Source organism: Pipistrellus hanaki, assembly GCF_964339955.1.
Source record: "Pipistrellus hanaki genome assembly, chromosome: 1".
Classification (NCBI taxonomy): Eukaryota; Metazoa; Chordata; class Mammalia; order Chiroptera; family Vespertilionidae; genus Pipistrellus; species Pipistrellus hanaki.
The window spans coordinates 53,924,084-53,937,615 of record NC_140503.1 but is presented as its reverse complement, the minus strand read 5'-3'; the positions used below and the strand labels follow the sequence as shown (position 1 = coordinate 53,937,615).

The following is a 13,532-nucleotide window of genomic DNA, read 5'->3' as shown; positions in this document are numbered from 1 at the left end:
GGTGAATGAGTGGAACTCATAACCCAAGTATGTGTCTTTGACTGGAAATCAAACCCAAGACCTTCAGTGAAGGGCTAATGCTCTAACCACTTAACACTGACCAGGGTGAAAAAAAAAAAAAATTAAATATCCTTTCTCTAAAAACTATCCCCCCCTCCCCCGCCTCCCATGGCTTCATTCCTTAACTTTGTCTCCTCACTTACCTTTACCTTTCCTCTCCTTTTTATCATCCTTAAATTTGTCCTGCTATCCAAAAATTCTCCTTGTACATTTCTTATTCTAATATGAGTTTAGTTATTTACTATCATAACAACAGTGATTAAACTTCAACAATCACTAATTTTCAAAATAGAATTCTTAAAGTGCTAAAATAATCTTTTACTTTAACAATGGTAATTATTTATATTTACATATATTACTCTTACCTGAAATACTTTCTGATTGTCTTCGAGGCTTCACAATAAGTCTTACACCCCCTCCAAAAACAGCAGCCCACATTCGATTATTTAACGGGTGGGCTGCAAGTCGAAACAATTCATTGGAGGAATTTGTGGCAAGAGCATGTATCAACAAACTTAAGTAAACAGCAACAACAGCTTCACACAACAGAATGTTCAGTTTCGGCTGGTCTTCATCTTGTGCTGAACTCAAGAGATTAATAAGTGAGCTCACACCTGTAGGGATATATAATATCATAAAAAGTGTATCAGCATAAAGCTCAAGAAGGAAAAAATTCTAAATTTGCAATTTAACTATAATTATGGAACTATATTACATGATATTATATGAAATACATCTATACATATAAAAAGGTAATATGCTAATTGTCCGTTACAGTGTCCCAGTAATGACCAATTTGCATACTGACAGACCAGCAGGAGGCTGTACAAGCAGCCGGAACCAAGTTCCCAGGGGTCTGAGGAGAGTGCAGAGCCCGGACTGCAAAGAAGGAAGAGGAAGTGGCCATGGGAGCTCTTCCAATCCCCCTGCGGGAACAGAGGGACACCCTACTCCAGTCCCCGCAATCCCAGAGGGACAGGGAGGCTGACTGGATGGGGAGAAGACCCAGCCTTGGGGGAAGCTGTGGCCCACACCTCCAAATTCTGATCTCTTCCCCTGCCACCTAGCCAGGGGCACCCACAACAATAGCACACTGGTGACTACCTGTCAGCACCCCCAAGGCACCCGGTGCCCATGGTCTGCCACTGACAGGGCCCCTTCTGCATGCCTCTCCCTACAACTCCAGACCTGGGTGGAGGCAGGCCTGAGCAGCCCCCAGGGTCAGACCCTCCCCCCCCCACCCCCCACCCCCCACCCACAGGAGCAGCGCCATCTCCACAGCAGAAGCACACTGAACCTCACTGGGGGTGTGGCTAAACCCGCCCTGCTAGCCCACTTGGCTCTGCCCTGGCCCAGCCCCACCCGGCTCCAGGAGATTGGAGCCCCGCCCTGAGCAGGTACAGCTGTGAAACAGCCACATACAATTTAAAGAATGGCACCAAGAAGGAAGGTTTGACAGTTACTACTCTTTCGGCCTTGCTGCCCCTTTAGCGCCCCCTAAGACCCTGCCCCGCCCCCCCCCAGCGCCTCCAGGAAGGACCACGGCTACAGGGCTGCTGGCCAGAGCCCGCCCCTCTGAGGCCTGCGGAACCCTCTGCAAAGCTTCCATAGCTACAGTCCCAGAAAACAATCATGCCCTCCTCCCCTAATCAGCACCTGCTACCTGCGAGGGTACCCATGAGCTTAACAATAACAATGCTTCCCATGTAGACATCACTAACTTGCTGAAACATTTCTAGGTTTATTAGCTCAGAACCTCTCATGTCAACCCAGTGAGGTAGATGGAGAAGAGATCACAATTCCCATGGTATATGCTTATGTATTCAGAAATGAAGCTCAGAGAGGAAAAGTATCAATCCCAGTGGTTCTCAAGGTACAGGACATGCCCCAAGGTGGGGGGAGCAATTTGATTTTAAGTGGGGGCAATTCTAAAATGAGTTAACAGTGAATTTTTTGCATTTATTATTGTTCTAAGGGGCCTCATCTACAGCATATCCTATATAAGAAAAAGTTAATATGCAAACAACTGAATGATGGAATGACCGGTCACTGTGATGCACACTGACCACCACGGGGCAGATACTCAATACAGGAGCTGCCCCCTGGTGGTCAGTGTGTTCCCACAGGAGAGCACAGCTCAGCCAGAAGCTGGGCTCACAGCTGGTGAGCAAAGCGGCAGTGGTGGGAGTCTCTTTCGCCTCCGTGGCAATGCTAAGGATGTTCAACTGGCGGCTTAGGCCCACCAAGCCATCAGCCGGACATCCCCCCCATGGCTCCCGGACTGCAAGAGGGCGCAGGCCAGGCTGAGGGACCCCCTGGAAGTGCACGAATTTCGTGCTCTGGGCCACTAGTATTTCCATAACTTGAAAAACAAAATAATGATAGAAATGGATTATAACCTATAAAACAAAATAAGATTACATTATTCTATACTGGTATAAGAAATGAGCAAGTAAATAACTTAAAAGGGTAGAAGGGAAAGTTCTTCCTTACCAAACCATTTCAGTATAATTTCAAGTAAAAGAAATGACAGAATTATAAAATCACCATCTTATAACCCCACACTAATATCTGATTCAGCCAAAAATCATCACTAAATGCTAGAATGAGTGGGTAAAAGTATGATATTTTACAGTCTTAAACTGTCTCTTTAAAAAATACTTACTCACTGCAAAGGGAAAAAAGTAACTTAACAAAGGAGAAACCTGGAAGAAGCCATCTCACCAAGAGATCAAGGGCATGCCGAAACCGGTTTGGCTCAGTGGTAGAGCGTCGGTCTGCGGACTGAAAGGTCCCAGGTTCGATTCCGGTCAAGCGCATGTACATTGGTTGCGGGCACATCCCCAGTAGGGGTGTGCAAGAGGCAGCTGGTTGATGTTTCTCTCTCATCGATGTTTCTAGCTCTCTAGGTCCCTTCCTCTCTGTAAAAAAATCAATAAAATATATTTAATTAAAAAAAAAAGAGATCAAGGGCAGTAATCCCAGTAATGGGACCTACTGGCATTGTATACTCCTTAATATTTTGCATTGATAAAGGCACAATATCTCTTTCGTGGTATCCCTGCCAAAATTACATAACATGAATCTAATATTAAGAAAATATTTTTAAAAATTGAGGAGCATTCTAAAAAGATAATTGACTAGTTCTTTTCAAAAGTGTCAAAGAAAAAATGAGGAACTACACCATATAAAAGAAAAAAATGAGGAACTACTCCATATTAGAGGAAACTCATGAGAAATTATAACTAAAATGTTACATGGACATTTAGTGGGACAAAAAGTGAAATGTGGGGAAAAAAATCTATAGGTTATATATAGTACTACATCAATGTTAAGATGCTGAATTTGATAATTGTGCAAATGTTATAGGCTGTTAGACATGAGCAGAGCAAGGACGATGAGCCAGGTACAGAAACTCACCGAGGCAGAAAGCCCTGGGTGTCTAGCAAGGGGCACAACTGGGAAAACAAGAACCTCGCCTCAGAATGACCTCTCCTCCCCTAACATATAACTGGTCATGTGGTTTGGACCCCCAATCTTTCATATTACTGGTCATGTGGTTTGAAGCCCTTGACCTTTTCCTCCCTAAAGATAACATCTAGTTGCATTTCAACTCCAGGCCCAAAAAAGCACAAAAATCACATAAGTAAAGCTATGGCTGCCTCAGGACCAGCTACCTTAACTAATGACCTCTACCCTGGCACCAGTGGAGACCATGACCCTGAAAGAGCACACCTGGAAAAGCTGATGAGTATTCTATTAAGACGCTTGTATGAGACCTCCCTTAAGATTTCCATCAGCCAGAGAGATAAATGCCATTGGGAAAAAGGACCCCGTGCACACTCTCCCCACAGGGAACACTCTCCCTTTCCCCTTCTTCCCTCCAAGTCCCCATGAGACTTGCAACTAGGGGAGCAATGGGCAGTTGCAGCTCATCCCAGGCTAACCCCCTGAGCCTGTCTCCAGTGAGCCAAAGAAGCCCAGCCTAGGCTCTCCTGTTGCTTCTTCTATGCCTTCCTTGTCTCGCTGTCCTAAATGTGTTTTTGCTTTGGCCAATAAATTCTTGCTTGCTTTGCTGCACTTTGTCTCTTGATTAAAATATTTCCTTCAAGAAGATAAGAACTGAGGTCTGTTGTTTCACCGGTAACACTAGGATTATGCAAGAAAATGTCTGTTTTTAGGAAAGATTGATAAATTTAGATTTAAAAGGGTATTATATTTGCAACTTACAAATATTTCAGAATATATATATATATATATATATATATATATATATATAAAATATACACACACAAAGTGAGTGACTAGAAAAAGAGAAGGAATGAATGATAAAGCAGTATGGTATAATGTTAACATTTGGGGAATTATTTGTGAAGGTTAGAGAGAAATCCTTTGTATTATTTTTGTAATTTTTTATAAAATCTGAAATTATTTCAATATAAAGCTAAAACAACAACAGTGTTTCTACAAACTTATGTAAAAATGTATTTTAAATATACACTTTGAGTTTGTCACCTCATTCTCCTGCCACTCTTCACAATGATCATTAACATGTAAACTCAGAGCTATAAAGCAAATAGAGAAAAAATTAAATGACATGGCAAACCAGAAAAGGCTATTAAGATAGTGAGGAAGGTTTGAAATGTGGAGAATGAGAGCTAACCGGAGAAAAAAAAGGACCGGCAGATAGCATGGTATATATGCTACAAAATGATCACTCCTGTCCTAATACATAAACATATACTTGAGAACAATTGTATTCTCTCTAATATATCTGTGAGAACGCCTTTGTGATTATTGCCCTCTATGCCTCTAATTCAGAATTTCCAAGCATATGGAAGATAATGTGGCTCACCCTTATGAAAAATGTAAAACTTGCTTTTGATGCTGGTCAACAGAGCTGCTTTTGAAGCCTCAACTTCTGGAGTATTTAGACATTACAGTATTTAAGTACTTACTCCATGGCAAAAAATATCATCAAAAATAAAAAATCACCAAATCCACACACACAAAAAACAACATTTAGAAAACCAGTTGGTAGCTTTTTTAAAAGAATTGCCAAATAGATTTTTAAAAAAGAAAGAAAACACTGAAATTCTCACCAGGCCACTGAGCAGGGGAAGAATTTGGTGTTGCATGCTCTTCAATGCTTTCTGTCCTTAGTCTTCGACGATCACTTAACAGAAGTCCTTGATATGCCATTCCTGTAAACTGATTTCCTTCCGTTTGACTGCCAAAGTAAACATAAGGGTCCAATTATTTATCATCCTATTAGAGATAATAAGCAATTTCACTTTATACATATTTATTTTAGATAATTATAATTTAAAAATTCTTAAACTCCATTCACTGTTCTAGTAAGAATTTATTTTAGAAAGTTCTCAAAATTAGTTACAAATATTTATTGATTTTTTAAAACAAAATACCAAATTTTACTATGTTGGGCAGATGACAATCTTTTACAGATGTCCCTAATACTTTAATATATTTTCTCTACTCATTCATTTTTATTTTTATAAAAGTTTGAGGTAAGGAGACTGCTGTTGGTAGTAGGATATATTAGGAAGTTTCAGGGTACTATTCTGGTGCATTTCTTAACTCTGCAAGGTTGTGATAGCTTAACCATGAATTAAAATATGAACTAAAATCTGAAGAATCATATTTTAGAAATACCTAATTCTAAAGCCAAAATGTGCCTAAATATTTACTTCCCTCATCTTTGTAGAGTTGAAGAAAATACAAAAGCAAAAGTAAAGCTGACACTCTTGAGAGTTAATCATAGCTTAATCATAGAAAATGCACACTTAAAAAAATTATATGAATTTTCATTTGGTGCCATTTTAACCAGGGATTCATAACAAGCAAATTGTCTTGAGCATTAAAATGATCACAGTCAACTAAATAAATTTTTTTTCCTAATTTACATTTTTAAGTTGTTGGAATACTTAGGCCTCCTAAGGCTAAAATCAAACAGGCCATTTTGAGAGAGTAATTCCTAATGCAAATCAAATCTTTCCATAAAAGGCTGCTGAATTTACAAGAAAAAAAAATCTAGACATTGTTTAATATGAATTTAATGTAATCTTATGTAGAGTTCAAGCTTTTCATTTATTAATATAATTTATTTATATTTGGGTCACCTTTCCAAGTGATTCAATTTCTTACTACCTACACAGTCCTAGTCATTAAAATGCAAAGTACACACTGATGAAGGCAACTTAACATTTTAAAAAATTCAAACTATTATAGAATTTCTAATCAGTGTCACTTTCAAAGACTTTCATATTATATGTAAATTAGCAAATAACATTGATTTTAACAATTCAATGTTAGGAATGTACCTTTTCATATTTCAAAAGTACTTTCTCTTTCTGGTTAAAACCAACTACATAAACAGAAGTTAATCCAATGCTAAAAGAAGAATTTCCTAAGGAAAAAAATTAGAAAACTTAACTTAATTTTATAAATTATTTTGGATAGTGAACACTTCTTTCCTTGAAACAAAAAGATGGTGATGCCCTAACCGGTTTGGCTCAGTGGATAGAGCGTCGGCCTGTGAACTCAAAGGTCCCAGGTTCGATTCCAGTCAAGGGCATGTACCTTGTTTGCGGGCAAATACCCAGTAGGGAGTGTGCAGGAGGCAGCTAATCAATGTTTCTACCTCTCTATCCCTCTCCCTTCCTCTCTGTAAAAAATCAATAAAATGTATTAAAAAAAAAAAAAGATGGTGATGATGATAATTTCTATTTACTATTTGTTATTTTGTATATGTCTCTATTGTTACTAAATGACAACTAAACAGATGTGTGTTTTTTTCATTCTCTCTCATTTATGGGAGTAAACATGGCAGTCCTACTGAGGATTTTTCAGTCCCTAGGAAATAGAACCTTAATATAATTCTGGAACAGTTTAATATTTTTGCTGTATTAATACTATTTTCAGTGTTGTTTTTTTTTTACCTGTAGCTATGACTGTCACATAATGCTTGGTAAATTGATGCAGAAAGTGATGCTGCTAATGAATGAAGTGTATGCACCTAAAACCAAAACAGCCACAATTACATTTTGTACTAACATTTCTACACAATAGTAATATCTTAATAATCAGAAAATACCCAGGAAACTAGCAATATCATAAGACTAAATCCTCCTATATAAGACTACTAACTGTACTTTAAAACTTCTATAAGATTCACCCAACTTTATATGCATGTCCACAACAAAGCTAATTAATTCAGCTTGCTAACAATTAGCTTAAAATGTAATATGCCAAAAAATCAGAATCAAAATAAGTACAGACTTTTCAGAGCTTTTATTTAAGCTTGCCTTGTGAGATTCCTCTTGATGAAAATAAAGACTTATTCTTATCAATAAGAATGAATTAAATGTTTAGAAAATATATCAATCACTCTGTGAAAGGGCTGATTTTCCAGAAGCAAATAATTTAGAAAGTTTAAAAATTATCAACATAATATAAAAACCACATTCTAAAATGCCATGTTGAAATAACATCTTCAGACTTATAAAGTATTAAAATTTTGAAGGGACTTCAGAAATAGTTTCATACTCTTATAACTAGACTTTATATGTATTCATGCATTTCTATATGTCCATATTAACCTAAGAAATAATTTACGTAATCTCTGCTAGAATACTGACATGGATTCATTTGTGCTATAGATTAGAAGTCTCTAAAAGGTTGATGTGACCAATAAAATCTTGGGTCCTTCAGAAGAAGATACAACCAGAAATCAAATACACCTTTCAAACAAGAGAAATAAAAAATAAAAATGTTGAGGACCTGAAGTGGCACTGGCCACTGGAACTGGAGAAATCACAGCACAGATACACTCAGACTCACACAGTGGAAGTCTGACAACTCTCCAGAGCCTCCAAGTTCCCTAGAGTTTCTTAAAATCTATATAATTTTTAAGTTTTTAAAAACAAGGGATGGATTTAATTTTGTGTAATAACTCTGCCAAAACTCCGATTACCCCTAAATACTGCAGAGCAAACAAAATCATTAGGGAAATAGTTACAAGAAATCTTTCTCTCGAACTATTTCTGATTAATCATGGTTCTCTCAAAATACTTCTTTGAATTTGCATTTTCATAACATGTTGGTTCATTTAAGGGGAATGGAGGATAAAGGAACGTTAAGTGGCAAGAATACTATCTAGAGAATTAATTTTTATTATCAAAGAGTATTTGCCTGTCTTAAAGGAAGACACCTTCTCCAGAAGTAAGAATACTTAATTTTAAATTACATTCACTGGACAAATAGTCTTTTTCTTTTAAAATCTTTATTGTTGAAAATATTATGTATGTCTTCCTTTTTCTCCCATTCACCCCTTCTGGCCCTGCCCTTGTCAAAGGCCTTTATCACCCTATTGTCTCTTGAACCTATCAGGAGTAAATAGGTAGCATATAAGAGCACTTTAAAATATTTCCTCTGAGTTCAAATTGTAAGACAAGTATAACATATTTACCTTCTCAGTGTGTGCAATATCAAACGATCATAAAATTTACATTACCTTCACATCTGCAACACTGGGATGAGGTGGTGTTTTCATCTGAGCAATAGTATAAAGTATATCATGGATGTGATTATTTAAGTACAATACAGGATTAGCTATGACTGTTTTTGTTGATGCAATACTTGCTGAAAGCAGAGGTAGGGTGGTAGGTAATGGTAGTGGAGACTGGAGCTGCTTCACTGTAGTTTCCTGTGGGCAACAGATTATTTTTTCAAAGTAGTTAGAGGAGAAAAAAACAATTTATAGTTACCTGATAAAAATATTGGTGATTAATACTGGAATATAAGAAGTATAAGCATGTATCTGTTGTCCAGTCTACAAAAATTTATTGAGCATACATTATGTACCAGGTACTATGTTAGATACAGAAGATAAAGATGAGTATGACATAGATGTCATTTAAGTCTTTTAAGTCTACTCCTAATTCCCAAAACTTTAGTCTAAAAAGATCCATGTAGATAATAAATATCTGCCTCCCATAGAGGAATTGAACATATTTATATTAACTAGAAAAAGGAGCTTTATGGCTATAACTGGAAGAACTACTGAAATTGTTAAAATAACCAAGATTGAAAACAAATCTTATTTCGTACCTGCTGTGATTCTTGTAGCAAAAATTTGAGTTCCATCCTTACTGAGGCCAGACCACCACCTTGGGCCCCATGAAGGCTACAGTAACTAAGAAACACTCTCAGGAGATCTTGGTTTTTCTGCAACCACAATTTTCGTCTTTCAGCATGCTCTCGTTTGGCCTGCAATCTTCGTCTTTCTATTTGGTGACGCTCATAGGGATCAATATCTGGTTTGTCTACCATTTCTTCCTGATCCAGGAGATCACTTTCTACTTTAGAATATATTCTACTGGCATATTCTTTAATAACTGTTTCATGATTACATATCTCATGCAAGGCAGCAATTTCCTTTTCAAGCCAGTTATAGAGTTGAAATCTGAGTTTTCCTCCATCTACTTCATAACCTGTAGCCAGTGTTCTCAGTTCAGTCATAAGGATCTTTAAACAAGCTCTGAATTTTAGTTGTTCAGCAATCACATCAACTTCAGTATCACCTTCAGGACAACCCTCTTCATGAGGAGTCAGTAACATATTAGGGTCTAAGGCTTTCTGATCTTCTTTTCTATCTTTTCCCTTAACATCTTTACTTTTCATTACTAAACCAACTGCATCTTCTTCCTCTTCTTCTAAGGCACTATCATGATCTTCACCCCAATCAAGAGTAAGAGGTTCCTCACCAACTTTTACTACTGGTTGACTCCAATCAAATTGTGATGAAGTCACATTTGACCAATCAATGCCGGAACTGCTTTTGCCACCACTCAGAGTTTTTGATTCTGAAGGTATATCAATCATTTTCTTAGAAATAGAATCAGGTTGATCTTTTTTTGTAGGTAAAGCAGGTATTTTGGTAACTTTGGGAATTTTGGAGAGTACCTCCAAGGCTAAAACAGGACATCCAACTTTAAAGTGAGCATTTGCAGTGGTAAAAAATAATTTTCTTTCTATGAGGTTAATTTTATCAACAAAGTTTTTCTCAGTTTTGAGACCTACGGGTGCCAAAGATCCTTCAGGAGAGGCAAGGTTTCTTCGAATTATCAAAGGATGAGTTCGAAGGTAGTTGTAGAAACTAAACACCACTGGATTACAAGATTTGATGATAACTATAGAAATCAAGCAGATACAATTACAAAGTACGATTAATTTGTATTTATATTAAAAGGAATAAAATATGTCAGCATTTCCTCAAAATAAATATTAACCTAGGATAAGTTAAACTATGGTACATCCACATAATCAATAAAACTACACAGCTGAAATGAAAATAATTTCCCTATGTGTTGCTATGAGTTATGTCCAGGATATTCTACATAAATGAATGTACAAAAAGCAAAACATTGTAAACTACCTTTTATCTGAGAAAGTGGAGAGGCCATATGAACACACACACATGCAGGCACTTATACTTTTTAAACAGAAGGAAAACACACACACAAAATTGCTTAATTGGTTCTCTAAAAGGGGAAGGAAGAACAGGATAGAGAGGTTAGGAAAGCAGCAGCTAGATTTCTCTAAAAATACCTTGGCTTTATATATTTTATTTTACAACCATGTCAATATCCTATATAATAAAAGGCTAATATCCAAATAGACCAAATGGTGGAATAACGAAATAACCAGGTCGCTATGACATGTGCTGACCACCAGGGTGTGTGTGCAGAACATGGAGGACATCAGTAGAAGGCGGCAGAGCACAAAACATGGAGGGCATCAGCCACGATGGGATGGTAGAGCAGGTGAGCAGGGGTGCAAACCAAGGTGGGAGCCAATTGTCATCAGGGTGAGCCTCTGGTGGCTACTGAAAATTCTTTGCTCCTGTGCACCACAATCCTATCCAACACTCACTCCTGCTGCTGGTGCTGGCCCAATCACACCGGCTGACAGTGCCAGCCCCGCTTGCACCCACTGCTGGACCTGATCACCCCTCAGGGCTTCTCCACCTCCCCCTGCTCCTGAGGGGTAATCAGGGCCAGCAGCTGCCTCTTGCATTCGCTGATGGCACTGATGCCGCTCACACCCGCTCCTGGCGCCAGCTCCAACTACTCCAAACTGTCAGCAGGAGCAAGCAGGGCCAGCCCCATAGCACAGGAGAGTGGCAGGAGCGGGGCTGCTGACAGACAAGGGACCGGGGGCTGTGGTGGGAGGGGGCAGGTGGGGGCACAGATTATGGGCCAAGATCCGCCCCTGTGCCCACTGCAGTCTTGCAGCCCACAGTTCCTTTCAAGGTGCGTGAATTCGTGCACTGGGCCCCTAGTTTTATATAACACTATAAACCCGATGCACGAAGATTCGTGCAAGAATAGGCCTTCCTTCCCCTGGCTGCGGCATGCGGCAGGCTCGCTCCAGCAGCCTGTGCAGCTGCGGCAGCGATGGCAAGCCCTGCGCATTCAGTGCTGCTTCCTCTTCACCCTCCTTCTCCAGAGAGTTCCTCTGCTGGCACTCCCGGGAAGGCACAGAGGGTAAAAGGTGGAGGGAGTGAGGCAGGTGGGGAGGATTGCAGAGGGTGGGTGTGCTAGTGCATTTCACTTTCCCATTGTGAAAGTGGGATGCAACTGGCCCACTTCCTCATCCTCTTCCTCCTCCACCCTCTGCCTCCTGCCCACCACCCTCCCTCCATGCCCATCGCCCCTACCCCTCTTGATTTGGTGAGATAGAGAGGAGGGAGATCTGATAATTTGGGTTACTGTGTAGGTGGCCTCTTTCATCTATTCAAAACAAAGCTGAGCCATCTGCCACAGCCATTACCATTGCTCCTTGGCAGCCCAAGGCTTCCAGGGTGTGCTAACTGTGCACCGAGTGAGCTCCTGAGTGCGTCCAGACCCACGGGGCTGCTCTAATGCTAGAGTTTTATTTAACAGAACAGCGGGGCAGGGGTGGGGTAGAGGGAGATGCCAGACACTGGGAGCTATGACCTTAGGCACCAGAGGGTTGCCTCTGAGGCTTGAGGCTGGACCACAGGGAGGCTGCAAGGATGGTTGACAGGTGTGGAGCGCAGCAGGGAGGCCCTGAGGAGGCATGCTGCTCAGAGACCAAGAGCAGCCGGGGGTAGGGCCACCACCATCTTTGTTGGGTTAATTTGCATACTCACTCCTGATTGGCTGTGGGCGTCATGAAATGATGGTGAATGTACATATTTCTCTTTTATTAATAAGATTAAATGAAAATCAATTCTTAAAAAAATTCACACAAAAACAAGAGAAATGATTTTGAGTATCAAGTTGGTAGCATCAATCACACTGAGAGGAACTATAAGGTGACTTTAAAACAAGTAATTTAACCATACATACTTAGTAGTACAGATCATAAAAACAAAAAAACAAAAAAAAAATGAAAAAGCTTTAACTGTTCTCAGTAATGTTATTATGAAAAATATTTACATAATCATTCTAAAACTATAACATGCATATTAAGTAGCAGGTAATTATATTAATGCCATTAGAATCCAAGCTTTTTATTATAAGACACAAATTTTAAATCCAAAAAGGAAAAAAACACTATAATCCATATTTCAATTTGAAATTTCAGTATGAACTCATGAATTCTTAGGGAAAATAATTTCCTAACTCTCTTCATTGAAATGGTGTAGAAATGATGCCCAAATCAATAGCAATGGGAATGCCTGTGCTCAGGATGTGGTCTCTACATATAATTCCACTAGAGGCCCAGTACATGAAATTCATGCATGGGGACACACACACACACACACACACACACACACACGTCCCTCAGCCCAATCTGCACCCTCTCCCATCAGGGACCCTTAGGGGGATGTTTGACTGCCAGCAGTCAGATACCCTTCTTGAAATGTGGGACCAATGGCTCCTAACTGCTCACTTGCCTGCCTGTCTGATCGCCCCTAACTGCCTCTGCCTGCCTGCATGATTGCCCCTAATTGCCCTCCCCTGCTGACTTGGTCTCACCCCCAACTGCCCCTGCCTGCCTGATCTTGCCCTCAATTGCCCTCCCTTGTCAGGCTGATCTTGCCTCCAAATGCCTACCCCTGCAGGCCTGATCTTGCCCCAACTGCCCTTCTCTGCCAGCCAATTTGGTTCTGATTAATTGGTTCCTATGCCAGTCAGCATCAAAAGCTCCGCCTCCTAGGCAACCATTGGCTCCTCACAGTTCACCCAGATTTGGTTCTGATTGGTTGGTTTCTATGCCAGTCAGCATCAAAAGCTCTGCCTCCTAGGCAGCCATGGCTCCTCATACTTGATGCAGATATAGTTCTGATTGGTTGGTTTCTATGCCAGTCAATGTGTCTGGGTCTATCAACAGGGCCTGATCAAAAAGGCGGGACTGATCAGCAACCCGGTGGAGGCCTAGAGAGAAATAAAGGCACAGCTGCTGGCCAAACTGGAAGAAAA

General features: G+C 39.8%; 1 protein-coding gene across 3 annotated transcripts in view; it reads right to left on the bottom strand.

The window, feature by feature from the left end:
* The window catches only part of DMXL2 (Dmx like 2), a 144,832-nt gene that overhangs the window by 25,326 nt on the left and 105,974 nt on the right, over positions 1–13,532 (bottom strand). For all 3 annotated transcript variants that reach the window (XM_084894003.1, XM_084894001.1, XM_084894002.1), the window contains exons 24-28: positions 9,190–10,271; positions 8,594–8,785; positions 7,020–7,096; positions 5,163–5,290; positions 426–674 (exon numbers count right to left, since the gene is read on the bottom strand). In XM_084894003.1, coding sequence (XP_084750129.1) covers positions 426–674; positions 5,163–5,290; positions 7,020–7,096; positions 8,594–8,785; positions 9,190–10,271 — 1,728 coding nt within the window. The remainder of the gene's footprint in view (positions 1–425; positions 675–5,162; positions 5,291–7,019; positions 7,097–8,593; positions 8,786–9,189; positions 10,272–13,532) is intronic.